Source organism: Fundulus heteroclitus, chromosome 19, assembly GCF_011125445.2.
Source record: "Fundulus heteroclitus isolate FHET01 chromosome 19, MU-UCD_Fhet_4.1, whole genome shotgun sequence".
In the NCBI taxonomy this organism is placed as follows: Eukaryota; Metazoa; Chordata; class Actinopteri; order Cyprinodontiformes; family Fundulidae; genus Fundulus; species Fundulus heteroclitus.
The window spans coordinates 15,389,748-15,408,376 of NC_046379.1; the positions used below are offsets into that span (position 1 = coordinate 15,389,748).

The following is an 18,629-nucleotide window of genomic DNA, read 5'->3' on the forward strand; positions in this document are numbered from 1 at the left end:
AGTAAACATTTAAAATGTGCATACTCAAATGATTTTTGAATACACACACACACACACACACACACACACACACACACACACACACACACATATATATATATATATATATATATATATATATATATATATATATATATATATATATATATATACACATATTTTATTTATTTTTTTCCCTTGGGGACAGCAGTTTGCACCGATTCGGTAGAATGCCACACATAGTTATGTGTCTAGTTGTGTTTAATCTCTAGTTCCTGCTGTATATAACAAACTATTTTGTAATGCTACTAATTATAAGATCTCCTGCCATGACATATTCCCGATTATGTGATAAATTTCTCTATTTGTTTGTGACGGTGGCTGAAATAGTCTTCCATAATGAGATGATATAACTAAATGAAAAAGCATTAGGTTTTGGTCCGTGAGGCAGACACCCTGTCTACTTTTAAGACTAGGCTTAAAACTTTTCTTTTTGACAAAAATTATAACTAGTGACTCATGTTACTCTCAGCTACCTTTATAGTTTTACTGCTATAGGCTTAGGTTACTGGAGTATATCAGGATCTAATTTTCTCACTACATTGAGTTCTACTGTTCTTCAATTATGCATTATGTGTTGTCATTTCTGCTTTAACTTTCTGTTCTCTCTTTTCTCTTCATAGTAGGTACACCTGGTCTGGCGTTCTGTTAACTGTGACATCATCCAGAGAAGACGGCTCACCCGCTACTACCATCTAATGTAGAACAGATTACTAGATCAATGTGTGCTTCTGTGCTTTTTTGTTTCTCTTGTTGTGTCTCTGTTCTGTCTTCTGTAACCCCAGTCGGTCGAGGCAGATGACCGTTCATACTGAGCCCGGTTCTGCCGGAGGTTTTTTTTTCCCGTTAATGGGTGGTTTTTCTTCCCACTGTCGCTTCATGCTTGCTCAGTATGAGGGATTGCAGCAAAGCCATGTACAATGCAGATGACTCTTCCTGTGGCTCTACGGTTCCCCAGGAGTGAATGCTGCTTGTCGGGACTTTGATGCAATCAACTGGTTTCCTTATATAGGACATTTTTGACCAATCTGTATAATCTGACCCAATCTGTATAATATGATTGAATTTGACTTTGTAAAGTGCCTTGAGATGACATGTTTCATGATTTGGCGCTATATAAATAAAATTGAATTGAAATTGAATTGAAGTTTTTTTTCGACTGCTTTAACAGGGTCTGTGAATATGGGGGTTCATTTGAACAGTTTTTTTCTTAGTTTGAACCTTGCAGCTACTGATCTAGTTAAATGTCGTCGTCGTCCCCCACCCCACCACACACACACACACACACACACACCTGCCGCTCCAGCATTGTGTGGGCGGAGCTTCTGCTCAGGTAGACAGCGCCTGTTTGTCCTCAGGTGAGTGTCAGTCACGGAAGTCAGGGATCCGCCAAGTGCTCGCTGTGAAAAGAGCGTCAGAAATGATTTTATCTTGACTTTCCTAATAGTAGCTGTGATCTGAAGGGACGTAGAATCCATCATGGTTAATTCAGGTACGTAAACGACGCTGAGGAGTGCGTTCCTCAGTGAAACCGAGAGGGTTTGTTTGGTTTGTTGTGGAATGTTTAGGCGTGGTCTGTGCACTTGGAAACGTTTTTAGAGAGGATTCCTTTTCTAGACGCTTAAATCCAAATCCTGCTTATTTTCCCTCCTTTGGTTGATGGAGATCTGTGCAGTTTCAGTCACCCTAAACGCGTTTCCCTTTTAAGAGCCACCTGTATGAGTGAGGGTGAAACAGAATCCATTTGACCGCTGTCAGCTTCCGTCTGGGGCCTGTGCAACAAACATTTGGTCCCTCTGTGAAGTTTGCTTTTTTCAGGCGTCAATGCGCTACAACTACGTCATTCAAGTGACTATTTGTTTAAATTAATCATTGATACGTTTTTCTATTTTTTTTCTCAAGATTATTTAGTAGCATAAGGTTTTCATAATTTTTTTTGCTATGCTGTGTGTGATGCCATGATAGAGCAGCTTTCTTTATAGGAGCCTTTTACAGAGTCTTCAGATCTTTCCCATTTTCGTGAAATCCAGCTCCCAAAATTGTCCGGTAATGAGTGGTAAAGTAGCCAAAGTCCAGATAAAAATGTTTAAATACTTTAAGAAAGTCTGACCTGTCAATCAAAAAGAACATTGAATAAAATAATAGAGAAAAGTGAAGTGGTTCCAAGACTTAACTGTTCGTGATTCTGAAACTATTCACAAGTTAAAATCAGGTGTGGATAGATTTTATATCAAACCACTGGAAAGACAACTTTAGTGTCACCCAATTACCATACTCCTGCAGCTTTTCACAGAATATTTTTATTCCTTTAATTATCATCCTAGCTAAATAGTAAAACATCAGTTTTAAAGTAAAAACTATGAGTATTTGGTGTTTTTTTTGGTGAGATGGCTGACAATATTATGACCAAAAACATTGCTTATATTTCCACAGCATTTGAGAACCTGAGTATTTGACACCGACTGACCCTTCAGGTCATGTAAATGTGGTGGTGGGTGTTTGAACACCCCACACCCAAGGCATTGTCTTGTTCATGCTCAGGATCTGGTTACAAGCCTCCCATCTGCAGTTGTTTTGGCTTTCCCTCTGAACAGAGACTCTGAGCAGGACTGTTGGCATGGACTTTCTGTTGTGTGGATGCTTAGCAATCCAAGCATGGAATAGGGATCGTTTTGCATAGCTTTTGGTCGTTAGTATGCTGTAAAGCCACTATTTCTTTTTGTTTTGCTGGTTTTTAAACTAAAATGTGTGCATAATAAAGTTGCATTCTTTTTTTGCGGGGGAGGGGACAAACTTTTCTATAAAATTCTGATAATGTAACCTTTTTTTTTTTTCTTCGCATACAACACCCTGCACTATTATAGGTCTGCCTGGTAAAGATTAAGAAATGTACCTGGGATACACATTTTGCCAACCCTCCTGGTCTTCTTCAACATTTCATTTCATAAGGCACATGCAGAGAGAGATCTTTGATCATTCTTCTTCGCACTTTCTTTCTAGATGACTCCCAGATCTTCCCTTTCTGTCTCCTCTTCAGCTCATTCTTCTGGTTTTCCATAGGATTTAGGGTTTCTGAGATGGCGATGGCTGTTTAAGAAGTATGTGTAACATTATCTTGTTGGAAGACTTGGCGACTGTTTGGTATAGAGTCGAGTAGATTTTCTCTCAAAATTTGCTATTTCAAAGAGCCCATGATGCAATGCAATCCGACAAAGTTCTCAGCATCCATATTTCATCCTGTTTTGACCTTGATCCACCTGTGTCGTTTGTTGTTGCTTGTCTGACCAAAGCACACTGTACCAGTTAAAGTCCCAACAGCATTGAACAAACTCCATATGTTTATATCTGCCCCCAAACAACCAGTCGACATGTTGATAGTTGAAGACTTGGTGACAGAATGACACTCTTTGTCGCAGATCTCCAACAGTGATATTTTTAATTTAACCTCTTTTCCCACATTCCTCGCTGTGCTTGTTGCAAGATAAATATCGGTCCTCAACCATGTTGATGTTTTTTTTTTTTTTGTTTGTTTTTTGTCATGCTACCAGACGTTTTAAACTTTTTTGCTCTGATCTCAGCAATTTACTGACTTGCAATCATTTGATATCTTACATCTGAGGATACAAATCTACCTCATCAATGTACTCTAGAGACAAGAAATGGCAATAAAGCCACTGTATATTTTCAGCATGCAGCTTTGGTTTAAATAATGGCAGGTTGTTTAACAAAAAGTGAGTAAAGACACATTCCTTTCCTGGATGGCATATTCTCTTGTCTTTCCAAGTGATATATATATATCTCAACCGCAGAAAATGGGTAGTCATGGGTAAATGAAAGTATCTTTGATACGCGTAGATTATAAATCAAACAAATGTTGGTGGGGGGGCATTAAGTGTGGTGCCAGTGGGGTTGATTGTTCTTTTTTTCTTTATTTATTTTTAAGGTGGCATGACTGTAGAAGTGGGAAGAGTAGTTGTCTTGCAACCGAAAGTTGTAGTTTTGATTCCAGCTTCTTCCTGTCACATGCCCATGTGCCCTCTGGCAAAGCATTTAATCTGAATTTGCCCACCGATCTGTGTATCGTGTTTGAATGTGAGAGCGATTGGATGAAATTGGCTCTAGTGTAAAGAGCTTTGAAGACTAAAACGCATTTTAACAACAGGTGTCTCATAACGTTGCAGCTTACTTTGACCATGTTTAGCTTTTGGTCCTCCATTCACCGAGGTCAAGTATACGCTACGTCTCTATAAGCTCTTTCTGCTTCCCCTAGGAGTATGCTGTTCCAACCTCAAAGAAAACAAAGCCTTGATGAAGATGGGGCTGACCCTGGTGCTGGTGGGCCATGTCAACTTTCTTCTGGGAGCACTGGTGCACGGCGCTGTGCTGAGGCACATCATAGTAAAGATCCGTGGCCGTATTCTTGTGTACGCCATCTCTAACATCATCGCCATTGTGGCAGGCTTGATGGTAAATAGATGCAAGTTTTTTTTTAATCATTAAATATGTTGCAGCTGAATGTAAATATGTGGAATTCATATGTTAAGAACGGTGTTTCTGCTTGTTTTGCGTTAGGGCATTATCAGCGGGATAATTGCTATTGTCCTGTCCAAGAACAAGAAAAACAAGACCCTGGTAAATATCAGCTTCTCCCACCTCCTCCAGTTCAGATCACAAATGTTATGTGCCGGCTCCAGTCAGAAGCCATCTGTGTTTGGAGATATAAAAGCTGTTTAAAGAAGTGCCAGCACAACATAGCATAACCGTGTACAGAACAGGAACTAGTTTGTGATATCTTCTGTTTTACATTGAGTTTATGTCTGACAAATGCCCATATGTCTTTGTTTCTCTTGCAGATGTGGGTTCTGCTGGTCTTCAGCATCCTGGCAGCTTTCTTAGGAGTTGCCTCTGCCGTGGGTGTGTCATGGTCTTTGGTTAAAGCTTTTACCCATAAAGAAAAGAGCATTCTAAAAAGATACTGCAATTTCTTTGATGAGGACTTTGGCGCAGCGACCGTTACAAAAGAGTGTCCCTTCGATCCAACTCGTATCTATGTACGTTCAGTATTCATCCATGCCTTTGATCAGCAACTTTTAATATTACAATGAGATAATTAAGATTTTTTTTTGTGTGTGTGTGTGCAAATTAAGGCGACCAGCATCATTCTTTGGATTCCTCTCGTCTTGATGTGCGTCTTAGAAACAGTGTTCACCTTCCGCTGTTTTGCTGCCTGCACTTCCTTCCTGTACCTTTGTCCGTGCAGGAAGGAGCCCCTCCAGGCAAAGAGGGTAAGCTCCTGTCATGTTGGACTCATGGCTTGCTGCATTTATTGCTGTTATTTTTGATGCATTAAATCAGTGGTCGCCAAACTCTAGTCGTTGAGGGCCGTCGTCCTTCAACCTTTAGGTTTGCATCTGCTTTAATGCTCCTGACTCAAATTCGGGCTTTTAGCAGAGCTCCGTAGAGCTTGACCTGCATGCTAGTGAGGCATTTTAGTCGTTTCATTCAGGTATGTCCGGCAAGGGAAACATCTAAAAGTTGCTGGACACCAGCCCCCATGGGTGTTTCAGGTTGAGACAACTGGATTAAAGCAAATTAAGACATATTCACCAAAATTTTACATAAAAATAAATAAAAAGTAAAGATTGGGTCCTTGAATAAGGACATTTGTGAAATCCAAGTCCTGCAGGAATCCTGGTGGATTGGACCTTTCCAGCTTTTTGATGTAGTTTTATGTTCAGAATTTCATGGTATTATGTCTAAAGAAACATTTAAAGATCGTAATGAGGAAGATATATATTTTTTTTGAGGTGCACTTTTAGCCATTATTTGAAAGTGAGCTGACAGGAAATAAGGCAGAGAGAGAAAAGGAAGACAGACAGTAAAAGTCCACATCCTCTACCCCTGTGCCACTGCCACGCCCTTCATGCAGATATTTGTTAAATTTCATTAAATTAAAGAAAACAAACATGGTCAAATATAGAAATCTTCAAATAAACTGTTATTTGCACAGTAATCTGAGTTAATAGGATCATCACAAATAAAGTTTTAAGGGTTTTGTCTTGTTGTAGAGACACTCTAGGAGTACACCAACATTTGGCACGTTTTTTTTTTTTTTTTTGTTGGTAATTTCTCTACCCTGTTCAGGGTTTCAGAAATGTCACCTGTATTTTCGCAGTGGCCTTTCTTACTCCAGGAAAAACATTTAACGTTTAGGTCCATGCGCTGAGTGGTGGTGTTCAGTTTTCAAGGAAATAAAGATGGAGTTCGATGATTTATGGAGGTGCAGGTCTGTGGCTGACCTCAAAAAGTGTCAGCATGGCTGAGTGAGAAGGAATGAAATGCTGTTTAGAGATGGAGACTGGGCAACAACATTGTTTACTATCCCCAGTGTTTGCACCAGTGAAGCAGGGAGGGGCAGGTTTCATGGTATGGGGATGGTTCTTATATTGTGATGTAGGGCCTATTTAAACTGTTTTTATACATCAAAACACTTGAAGAGGTCATCTTGCCTTATGGTAAATAGGAAATATGGCTGTTGCAACAAGTCAATGACCCCAAATACCAGTTGGTAAGCACCAGCCTGATTCCAAACCAACAAGATTCAAGTTGTTGAGACAAGCACACAGTTTGAGAGAATTCAGAAATTTGCAGAGGAGTAGGGCGATCTAGTCCATTTATCCTGGGGAATACTCTACAGGTGCCAAAGGTTGATTAACTCCATGTAGAGATGTAAAACAGTTCCCAGGAACGGTGGTTATACAACTAAATATTGGTCCAGTAATTCACAGGAAAGCAAACCCTGGAGCTTTTAATTCAGTCTATACTAAAAATTGAGTTCAAGAAAAATGCAATGCCTCAACTGTTTACGGTCCTTTTGGTTTTCTATTATTTTACCAGACCTACTAAATTCAGGTATTCGGTTTTTTTCCCACAACATATAGAAACATAATTTCAAACAGAAGTAGGAATCACATTTTTTTTTAACTAATCAGTAAATGACATGAAGTTGTCAGGTTATGTTTTTTAAGTGAGGACTGGCTGAATCATGTTTTGTTTTCTACTTTCAGGTTAGACTCCAGAGAAGAGCCGAAACCCCAAAGCCGCTTCCAGAACCAGAACCCAAAGACGAGCCTGCAGAGGAGGATGAGCTGCTGCAAAGCGCAGAGACGCAGAGTGATTGGGTCTAAACCAGCAGAAATACTGGTTTCATGCAACTCAACAGGATGGAAAACTGTCTGAACAGACTGGAGAAAATCTGTTACAAATCAAATATTTGGAAATATTTGGACTTTAAAATTGGCTAAATCAGTTGCATTTTAGTATTTATGCTCGTTTTTATTTTTTAAGATGGGATGATATTATGGTCCAAATGCTTTTACCATGTTTGTATTGTTTTTAAGAATCTGCTTGAAATGCCTTCATTTTTGTGTATTTTTTTTCCAGTGTGGAAATAAAACTTGTACTTTCTATAGTTATTAAAAAAAACTTTAATACAGTTGTAACCTCGACAGCTTTTGTTAAAGTCTCTGAAAAATCCCAAAAGTGATTCTGCAACTGAGAAGTACACACAAGTTGATTTATATCCAGCTAACTTAAAAATATTCAAATGAGATTTTCTTAAAAAGAACAAACCAAAAATATACAAATCTTACAGATTTTGGCAGACAAGACCAGTCACACGTTTTCTAGAAAAGGATCAAACATGTCTACATTATTCTGCTACGACTCCAAAGGCATATAACACAAGTGGGGTCAAAAGATACGATGTAAGAGTTAAATTAGATCCATGTATATAAACTGGACACATGCCAAGCTGTTTTTAACAGATGTCTCCACAACCCACAAAGCAAATATAGTAAATAAAAAAAGATGAAAACCCATACAAAAAAAAATACTCAAAACAATTTGTCCAAAAACAGCAAAGTTGCAAAGATTTTTCTTAAAAAGAGCAAATAATTACTCTCCATTGGTCTCAAAATATACAGTCCTTTACCAGCTTTCACTGCAACAGTCCAATAGGATTGTTTATTCAAACCAAAAACAACGTCACTTTAAGACCAGCTCTGATCTGATGTGCTGGCATCACTGGGAGCTCAGGACCTCAAGGTGTCTTGGGCTCCTCATTTGGCCTAAAGGAGCCAGAGGAAGGAAATGATTACCGCCTCCTGTTAACCACCTCCTCGGCATCATGGTCAATGTGTATGTGCAGTGTTTTCTCACTTTGACGTGTCCATTTTTTCCTCCTCTGGTACTTTCTCCTCTTCTTTAACTTCTGTAAAAACAAATTGAACGACTCAGATCATTAAGTAACAGGATCTTAAGAGGATGAGGACGGAAAAGGCTGAATACCTTTCGTTTCCTCTGCACCTTTCTTCTTCTCTTCCGCCTCCTTCTCTCCTTCGGTTTTGGTCCTCTTGGCTTTCTTGTAGCTGGCGGTATTCCTGCGGCCTCCTTCGCCTTCGTCCTCAGAGTCAGAGAACTCTTCTTCACACGCTATCCTTTTGTCGTGAGCCCGGACTGAATGTAATGAGAATGGAAGAAGCACATTAGAAGATGCTGCTTTTCCTCATCAGAGCAACTACTGTATGAAAAAGGGTCGTAAACTGCTCGTGAGAAACGTCTTTACTCGATATGCGCTTGTTCTGATCTTCGTCTTCATCGCCGCTGTCCTCGTGCACGGCGTCTTCGGGGATGGCTTGCATCTGGACTCCAGGGGCGTGAGGCAACATTCGCAGGTTCTCAAACAAGCGCTGCCTAAAGGGTGCGATGCAGGAATACTTTAAGTCTTCAGCTAAAACATGAGGTTAAGAAACGCTACTTTTATCCTGTAATCTAAAGCTACCAGTGAATAGTCTGAATGTGAAACATGTTGCTGTGGCTCACTTGATCTTCTCCAGGTAGTCGTTCGTGTTCTGATTGGTCATGTTGGACGGGCTGATGTGCAGCTTGAAGTCTGGTCCAAAGTACTCAAAGTAGTCGTTGTATGGGAGCTCTGTCGATTTGAGAGAAACAATTTACAGTAAATATAGAATTTCTACCTAAATACAGAAAGTTCTTTGTGTATTTTAGTTATCTACCATTTAAAAAGGTGTAATTTTAATATTTAATTTAGGATGTCCTCCATCTTTACCTGCAGTGTTAAAGAGCCAACTCCAACAACAGCACAGCTGGCAGTCAAGATAAGTTTTTTTTTAAGTTAATATTTCAATTTTAACACTAATTTTCAACAAATTTGGCTACATTTAACTTGAATAATTCTTTGACATAAAGGTTTTTTTCAAAGTCTTATAAATCGAGTGTCAATCAAAATCTGAAACTTAAACACTAAGGTGTAAAACCTACTATTGAAATTACTAATTTGCTATCATGTCTATCTGTATTCTTAAAAAAGTGCTAAAGATTTACGTATCGGAATCCAACATCCAATTTTATAGGTAGACACCTTTATCTGTCTAATATATCACTTATATACACTGCAAAAAGGGAACTAAAAATAAGTAAAAATTTCTTGAAATTAGTGTATTTTTCCTTGATTTGAGCAGGTAGATAAGACTATTTGCCAATAGAATGAGATTTCTGCACTTAAAATAGGAACAATTCATCTCTAAAATAACATAATTAGACATCTTGCACATGAAATAAGACGATGGAGATGAATTGTTCCTATTTTAAGTGCAAAAATCTTATTCCATTGGCAAATAGTCTTATTAACCTGCTCTAATTAAGGAAAATTACAATGATTTCAAGAAAATTTCACTTACTTTTAGTTCTATTTTTGCAGTGTACTGATGAAATTGGTAAAATACATGATTGATTTCCTTAATTATTCCAATTTGACATTTCAAATCTCAAGTCCTGATTCAAAACAGACTTGATTATTCATCAGATGGCAGCCTGTGCTCATACTGCACCACCAACTAAATGTAAATATGTAAAGGGAACTTATCCGATCACCCTTGACTCATGACTAGCCAGTCAGAAACTGAAAAATCCTCTTTTTCCAATCAGTGAACACATACCTATAGATGAAGCCAGATATTTATGTATCAAAAGACCATTTTTTTCCTCTCCACACTGACAATGAATCAGATTTGACTTTTCCTGTCGTGTGCCATTTAGGATAAACTAAATTAAAATAAATTTTCTAAATATCAAAATAATGGGGATTTATTTATTGCTTTATTCAAATTCAGAAAGTCACATACACCAAGATAAATATGCCTTTAAACAACTTGTCAAAGCTAGATGATCATGTCATGACTTTTTAGGCTTCTGATTGGTTCATTCACATCTGAGCTAAATGGAGGCATACCTTTGGATATATTATAAAGGCAAGTTAAAACATGCTGCTTCCTTGTCTGACATTGGGGGGAATAAATAAATAATAATAATAAAAAAAGAAAATCAAGGAATAAACTTGGGAGCAGACGGGAATAAAATCCTACCGTTGGGGATGGAGCTATCAAGGGCCACAGCAGTCTCGAATGTCCAGCAGCGTGCCACGTTACGGATGGTATAGCCGCCTCCTCCCAGCATCAGCAGCGGCAGGTTGAAGCTCTTTATGTACTCCACACACTTGGCATGGCCTAAGCAGACATAACGAAAAATATTCAATAAAGGAAACATTAAAAACTGAGATACTATAAGTCCCATCTGCCTTTGATTATCTTGCCTTTAATTGTGAGGTTGAAGCAGCCGAGTCTGTCCCCTGACAGAGAGTCAGCGCCGCACTGGAGGACCACTGCACTGGGCTGGTACATCTCCATCACCTTTGCCATGATCTACAGAAGAAGAAAAAAACAACTCAATGATTTTTATTTATGCATCAAATAACATTCAAAACACTGGATTTTACTAACTCACAGGTTTGAAAATGGCTTCATAGGACTCGTCATCAATCCCATCTCTCAGTGGATAATTCACAGCATAATATTTACCCTTTCCAGCACCGATGTCCTTAAAAGAACAATAAAAATGATAATTGTTATTCTTATTATTACAGCACTGTGACATGTGTAAATGTGGTCATTAGGGACATACCCTGAGGTCACCAGTGCCTGGGAAGTACTCTCCATACTTGTGGAAGGACACAGTCATGACACGGTCCGTGGTGTAGAAGGCCTCCTCCACACCGTCTCCATGATGGATGTCAATATCTATATACAAAACTCTCTGATGGTATCTACAAATTAGAAAAGTTTTCTTTTATTCCAGCTGTTTTAATGCATGTTATGTTGAATATTACGATTATAACCATTATAAGCGTGAAATGCCGTCACCACCACTGAGCTATATAATACACTGGAGTGCTAATCACCGTCTGTTTGAACGAGTCGCTTTGAAGCCACCAGCCGCCATATTGGTACTCCCTATTTCTCCCCAGTAACTAGGGAATATGTGCGCTACAGCATCGAATAACGAGGATTTCTCATGTTCAGGGGGGGATTAAGACTTTTGAAATGTCAAATGCCATATACTTTTATATGTGCTGAAATATTTTGCATTTTATTAATTTAAATATTTATGTTTAACATTTATAAATATATAAATAACAATATACAAAAACATAAATTTACATACGTGTATACATATATATACACATACTTATATATACACATATATATATATATATATATACATATATATATATATATATATATACACATACACATATATATATATATATACATATACTATATAAGTATATATATATATATATATTTAATATGAATAACATGTAAAATATTTCAGCACCTAATTTCCTAGTAGTTGATAGTGTTAGTACATCCACTGACTGTAGAATTACCTGTGAAACATTTTCACACAGCCAGAAAACTGCTTGTTGTTGCAACCAAATCCTATGGGATTCTGTGAGAGTAGGGAGTAGCAAGATGGCGGCCAGTGACTTCAGTTTTTCGGCAAAATCAGCACTCCAGTGTATTATATAGCTCAGTGGTCACCACGCATACAGAGTATCCTCCTTCCCGTCACACTCACTTCAGTAACTCCAGGATAGCCAGTACGATGTCGTTGACGTAGCAAAACCCAGAGGCTTCCGACTTCTTGGCGTGGTGAAGCCCCCCGGCCCAGTTGATCGCGATGTCTGTCTGCTGTTTGTTCAACTTCACGGCGCCCGCTGGAACACGGGGAGAAGAGTGAGAATTTAAAGTTTTTCCAACACACACAATTCACCGGACTTTTCTCAAAGAGGATAGCTCACCAACAGATCCCCCTGCAGAGAGCTGGCAGAACTCAAACAAGCCGTCAAAGACTGGACAGTCCTCTCCCACATTAACTGCAAAACAACATCAGAGACATCCGTAATGTTCAGGCTGCCCATAAACACCCTTCAGACCTGCCACAAACATCTGCCCTGAGCGACCCAAGCACATCTGGACAGGACTAAATATGCTGCTCGAAAGCAAGCAAAACGTTTTGAGGACAGTTTCCATCAGACGGCTTCAGAGGTGATCTGAGATACTTGTATCACAATTCATCCTGAGACACACTGAAGATTCGCCTCCATGACCTGGAGGCAGCAGATCTGTCATTATCTTTCAATTACAAAGAAAATCTGCTTATTTTATACTGACTGACCTGAATTTCATAACCATCTCTATTACAAAAAATAACCCTTTGCCTGAAAAAGTTTGTGAATTTGCTGTTTGGAGTCGTCTTCAATATAAAGGACGGGTCTTGGATTACACTGATCACAGGACAGAGTATGTTTTCTCTGCAGTATGACAGTACTAATGTATTCTGATTGTTTTGGAGCTGCTGATACTGCTGATGTACCTGCACATTAAGACGTCCTGTCTCATTCACATATGAATATATCTACAGTACTGGCTGTGTGCCGCAGTGGAGCTTTTATGGGTTAAAATCTTTAGTGTCTGTGCGCTGATGCTGAGCTCTGTAATTCCACATGATTCATTCTTCTTTATTCGTCCCACAGTGTTTCTGTTAAGTTACAAAATCACATAATTGGAAATCTCTAGCCTCAATGATACCAGAAAAAGGTGTCCCAGATATGTCTCAACTGCGCTTAATAACAAATTATGTAAAGTAATTGAATGTATCCTAGCTGTTACACAAACATCAGCAGACCTGTTGATTGCAACATGAACAAACATTGTAAACTTTTGACTTTTCACACACAAAAACTCTTTGCGCTCCTGCCCAGTTCATCAGGTCATTTAGTGTAATTGTTGGGGTGACCTTCTCAACATCCCTAAATGATATTCCTCTAAAGACTGGTGTTTTTCTGAAATTTTAAACAGTTGATGTATATTTTTGCTCATATGTATGCTCATTGTATGAGCCGATGTGACGAGTGAATTTCTCCATTGTGAGATCAATAAAGACTATCTTATCTTATATAAAAAACACCATTATTTTGGAAAAAGGTCATTGTTGGTATGCAGTAGATGCAGTAATCTCTCCTTTTTTTCTGTCTTAGGAAAGAGAGGCTGTGAATCAGTAAAGTTCAATCTTTTGACCATCAAGATAAACTTGTCCCTTCCAAAATTCAACAGGCTTGATCCCCCTTGATTCAGTTGTGTTAAACGTTTTTGTCTCTTCACTGTGGACCACATTTCCATATTTTATATGCAAAGTTTCAGGAAGGATTCCAGGATTTTTTCCCCTCCTCCACATGCTGCAAAACAGATCTTTGCCTAATTTAATTCAACATGCCAACATAATTCATATGTTGGAAACCTCTAAGCCTCTGGTTGCAGGAGAGCGGCCTGACAGCCTCAACGTAACCTATGGCAAACCGCCTCACTGTTGAAGCAGAAACCACCTTGCCCCCTCGCTCAGAGTCAAGAGAAACAAGCAGATTTGACCGAGCAAGGCACAGTTTTCCTGTTGTGCTGAAGTTGATAGTTCTAGAGGGCCATGTCCTGCAACTTTTAGATGCCTCTAATGGCAGCGCCCTGTGGGCACCGTGTAAGGCGGTTGTCCTTGGCAGCAAGGCCTCAGTAAATCGGCTCCCATGGCGGTTGTACTGAAACAGCAATTTCCCTCTGGGATTATTAAAGTATATCTGATTCTGATTCTACTTCAACATGCCTGAGTAAAATATTAGATCATTAGCAGGGCTCTGTAGAGCTTAACTGCATCCCAGTGTAGGACAAGGGACACACAGGACACCAGCTCCTTAGGATTTGAGTTTCAGACCACTGCCCTAGAGATTGTGGAAATCTTCCCCTACATCTATGCTTTAGCTAATCGGTACGTAGTAGATGTTTTTATCATTGATTTAGAGTTGCTGCTAGTCCGTTTTACCATGATCCCAAAAATGTTGTGATTTTCATGATTATTTTATGCATTTCGGGGAAACCTAGAAATCTTATATTCTTTTAAAACAGTAATCCATAGTTTCCTTGTAAGATAAAATGACTAATTCTTTCAAACTAACTACTGATAAATGAAGATTTTCTGATTTAGGGACTTAAAAATAGTTTCAAATAGTTGACTGCAACACAATCTTTTATTGGTTTCGCAGCAGACATCCTGCCCTGTGACTAAACATTTGTTTCCATGTAAAGCTGGTGTCTGTCACCTGATTGCTCAGGAGGCGTTACATACGGCATGCACGAATGACTTAGTCAGGTCAATGTTATCTGAATCAACCAAGGTGGATGTAAATACAACAACGTAACGGGAAGATTTTATCAACCTTTCAGACGAAACTTACATCTCTGCATCTGTTTGCTGTACTCCGACATGTTGTCCGGCCTGATGGAGCGCAAGAACCTGATGTAATCGTCGCTGTGGTACTTGGTCATCTCCTCTCCGCTGGCTTTGTGTGGACGCTGGAACAAATTAGAACCATGGATTATATTCCGTCTTTGCAACAAGGTAGTACAAACCCTGCTTTCATCATTCCACATACATATATCTCCATCTTTCTGTAGAGGCCATAGTTGAGCAGCAGGTTGTGTGTCATGCGGATGCGGTGAGGCTTCATGGGATGGCCCTGACCGTAGTAGTAATTCCCAACATCACCTGAAGTGGGAACAAATGCAGCAAATTAGCACACTGGGTGATTATTTTTTGCTTTAAACAAAATCATACAGTCAAATTAAGACTTATAAAGCAAACATTACACTCAATGTACATGAATGCAGTGACGTCATCTATCAATCACTAAACACATCTACTGGGGTCTGCCCACTATCTTATCAGCGACACCAAAGAAAGAGGAACAAAATGAACCAGATCGACCCGCTGGCTCTTTACAATAAGTTAATGTTGATTTGATCATTTGCACCAACTTTTGAAGGTAGAAAGGAGGATATTTCCCCAGCAATAACCCATTTTACCGACAATGAACCAACATAAATATGTTAGCGCGCTAGCTGATTGGCTGATCGTATCAAAGTACAAACAGCGCTCGAAAAAAACACAAAGAACTGCATTTCTGGGAGCAATCTTTCGTTATGGGCGAACTTACAACTTATTTGGGGTTTTATCACGCCAACATATTGTTGTTGGGTGAGGCGAGGAGAGCAGGCGGCGTCTCAAGCTAGCGGCGTTAGCTTAGGTTAGCAAGAGGTGAAATTGGCAGATGTAAACTGTCGGGTTTCAACCATTAACGAGTCGACTTGCTAAAGTGCAACTGTGGCTGTACTCACCATCATAGTAGTAGCAAACTTTTTTCTTTGTGCCTTGGGAGGTGAATGCCATTTTTACTCCTGTTTTTCGGATGTTTTCAACCCCACGGTGCAGGAAAGGAGACAACAGCGACACGTTCGGTCAATGGGGTGTGATGTCAGCAGCTGGCCACAGGGGGCGCCAGAGGGACACAAAGGGTTCACGTTTCCTACGTGCAGCAACGAGCTGCGCTTTCTCCCTCTGCAGCTAGGAGATGGCTTTACCTCTGTTGTACGTTTCTTAACATGCAAACTCGGTTTGGTTCTCATTCTAATAAGTGAGAACCAGATTGTTTCTGTAGCCACAGTTTATTTCCCTAGACTGTCACTAATAAACACATGAATGGACACCCTGACTTGTCAGCTCCTCTCCTGGGAAACAATTTTTTCACATTTTCACAATTAAAACTTGCATTTAAAAAAGAAACAAAGAAATACTTGGTATGCACACACAGATATGATTTTTTTTCTTCGTTTGTATTATTTATTTACTCACTCCAAAGTTCATATGTTTGTACCTAATGTCTGCTCACTGTGAGCATGTAAAACTGAAGTCATATACCTTGTTTGTTTGTTTTTTCGGCGGTTGGGTGCACAAAATATTGGCCAATTGGCCAATAAAGCTAATTCTGATTCTAATGAAACTATTCTGACTCTAGAATGGAGGAAGTGTATAACAAACAATACTTTATAATTGTTTTGCTCGTCCAACATCATCATGAGATTTTATATCTAGTCTAATCTAAGCAGTGGTATTGCTGTAAATATTTTTGTGGTTTTAACACTTGTTTAATGCTGAAGAGTGTGCAATTTTCACAAGTACAGCTATGATGTTCTCTGAAGTGTATTGTGTGATCTGTTAACATTATGTTACAGTACATTTAAACTGTGCACTAAGAAAGTTCAAATATACTGTGTTTTAAATTACAGTGATATTAATTCAATTGGAAAAAAGGACACTATTCCATCTTAAAATGAAGGTTTCTGGTGACTTAAAACCTTGTTTTGGTGCCCACCACTTCTTCCCTGTGGTATAATTATCAGTTGTATTTTTCTTTTAAGTGATGCTTTGTGTACCCTTGCTCCATCGTGCATGGCAGGGAGTGTACCAAGATGGCTGATGCAAATTTTTACTTGGAATTTAAATTTACTTTATGCTTTTTTGCATGTAGAAGTTACTTTAACTTTAAGGCATGAAGACCTTTATACTAACATGCATCACACACTGTGAGAGTATTGATTTCAAGGGTTTGTGTTGTGGAAAACAGAGATTTGGAAATGTGTTTCTTCTGCCCACATTTGTTACTTTGTGACATGAAGTATTTTTGCTCCTTTTTATTTAATCATTATTAACACCAGAAACTGTACATACTTTTGTATTTCATCTCTATAAAGACCTCCCACCTTGACTGACCAATCCAATCATCCATTACAATGTGTAAGTGAGATGTGAAACATTCAGGTCAAACATTACCAGTAAAACAAGTAAAATTTAGTTTTTTGCCACCACTATAAACTCTCCTCTCATGTACAGTTGAAATTAGATATTTATGTTTATTGTAAAAAAAGAAAAATACTTTTGATCCTCGTTGTCTGACAGTTAATCTACCTAAAGTTTACCTGTTTTAGGTAAATTAGGATTACCAAAATTATTATTATTTCTAAAATGCAAGAATAATAAGAGGGAATTGTTCTTATTACATGTGGAAGATCAGTGATCGTATATTTGTTAAATAAACTCCAAAGCCATAAAACCCAATACCTATTGATATTAGAAATGCTGCTCTATTAAACACTGAAAAAATGGGAGACATCTCGACTTTAGTTTTTAAGCAGTGATATTTTTAAATACATTCTTTTGCTATTTTAATGTTTTCTAAAATCTCTTCAAACATTTTTAAGATGTATTCTGCTATTTCAGGATATATTGTTGGCATCTTAAATTGTGCTTTTAAAGGTGAGGGTTTCCCTTGTCCAGGTATGAAAGTTGTGATACAGATATCGATTTACCTAATTCCTTCAAAGTTACAGGTTTACATTGTGCCAAATTACTATATTCTGACATAATGGGGAAATCTAGCTTATCCACAGTAAAAAGGCCTTTCAACAAAAAAGAAGCCATTACTTCAAAAGCCACGTTAAAAAAACAGATTCAAGACAATATGTACCAAAGACAAGGGTAAGGCATGTAAACTAATACCTTTGAGAAAGTAGTAAAAAAAAAAAAAAAACAGCAACTAAAACACCCCTTTCTCACTTTTCTGGCATTTACAAACTAGAAAATCAAAATAAAATTTAATTGACCCGTAACAAGGTAGATTTAGTCCAATTTAATGCCAGACAGAAAAAATGTTTGTCTCTTTTTATTCAGTGTATGTAAAATATTTGGTTTCAACACTGATACTGAACCATTATATAGGTGGAAAAGGTCACTGTGTGTGGTGAGCTCTCTTTTTTCATGCTATTGTTATATTCTGAAGAACCTCATTGTTATTCTTTTTTAAATGTGGATTCTGGTCTGACAATATAACTGTAACAGGATTTACAGTAAGTAACCATTTACAGCAGTACTACTGTTTATAGTGTAATGTATATCGTATTGTGTACTTTATTAAGCAGAGACCCTGTAAGTTCCTGTTGTTTTATTCGACAGGAAAACTATTTATTCTTGTCGGTGGCACAACACTAATTTCCTATTGTATGCTTCTTAAACTGTACCATACTTTTATATTAAAACTGAAATGATGTCACTACTGGTTAATTGTTGTTAATGAGAAATCAGTTTAACAGTGAGCACCTCATGTTTAAACAAAATTGTATATTTTTCCAAATTTCAAAGATTTCGGGGAGAGTTTATTCAGGGTACACCCTGGACAGGTTGTCAGTCCATCACAAGACTAGAGAAATTATAAAGATGTATATTTACAGGAT

General features: G+C 38.3%; 2 protein-coding genes across 2 annotated transcripts; one reads left to right on the top strand and one right to left on the bottom strand.

Moving 5' to 3' along the window:
- The first annotated feature begins 1,381 nt into the window (after positions 1-1,381).
- tmem54a (transmembrane protein 54a) lies at positions 1,382-7,448 on the top strand. The gene is made up of 6 exons (XM_012862063.3): positions 1,382-1,531; positions 4,310-4,506; positions 4,612-4,671; positions 4,893-5,090; positions 5,187-5,324; positions 7,107-7,448. The coding sequence occupies exons 1-6, from the start codon at positions 1,519-1,521 to the stop codon at positions 7,224-7,226; spliced, it is 726 nt and encodes a 241-aa protein (XP_012717517.2). The 5' UTR covers positions 1,382-1,518; the 3' UTR covers positions 7,227-7,448.
- A 62-nt stretch (positions 7,449-7,510) lies between these two features.
- LOC105925946 (probable histone deacetylase 1-B) lies at positions 7,511-15,832 on the bottom strand. The gene is made up of 14 exons (XM_012862062.3): positions 15,681-15,832; positions 14,939-15,051; positions 14,741-14,858; positions 12,260-12,334; positions 12,037-12,175; positions 11,080-11,221; positions 10,903-10,995; positions 10,712-10,820; positions 10,485-10,625; positions 8,923-9,031; positions 8,666-8,793; positions 8,389-8,556; positions 8,260-8,311; positions 7,511-8,168 (listed from the first exon to the last, which is right to left on the bottom strand). The coding sequence occupies exons 1-14, from the start codon at positions 15,730-15,732 to the stop codon at positions 8,141-8,143; spliced, it is 1,467 nt and encodes a 488-aa protein (XP_012717516.1). The 5' UTR covers positions 15,733-15,832; the 3' UTR covers positions 7,511-8,140.
- Between the last annotated feature and the right edge of the window lie 2,797 nt (positions 15,833-18,629).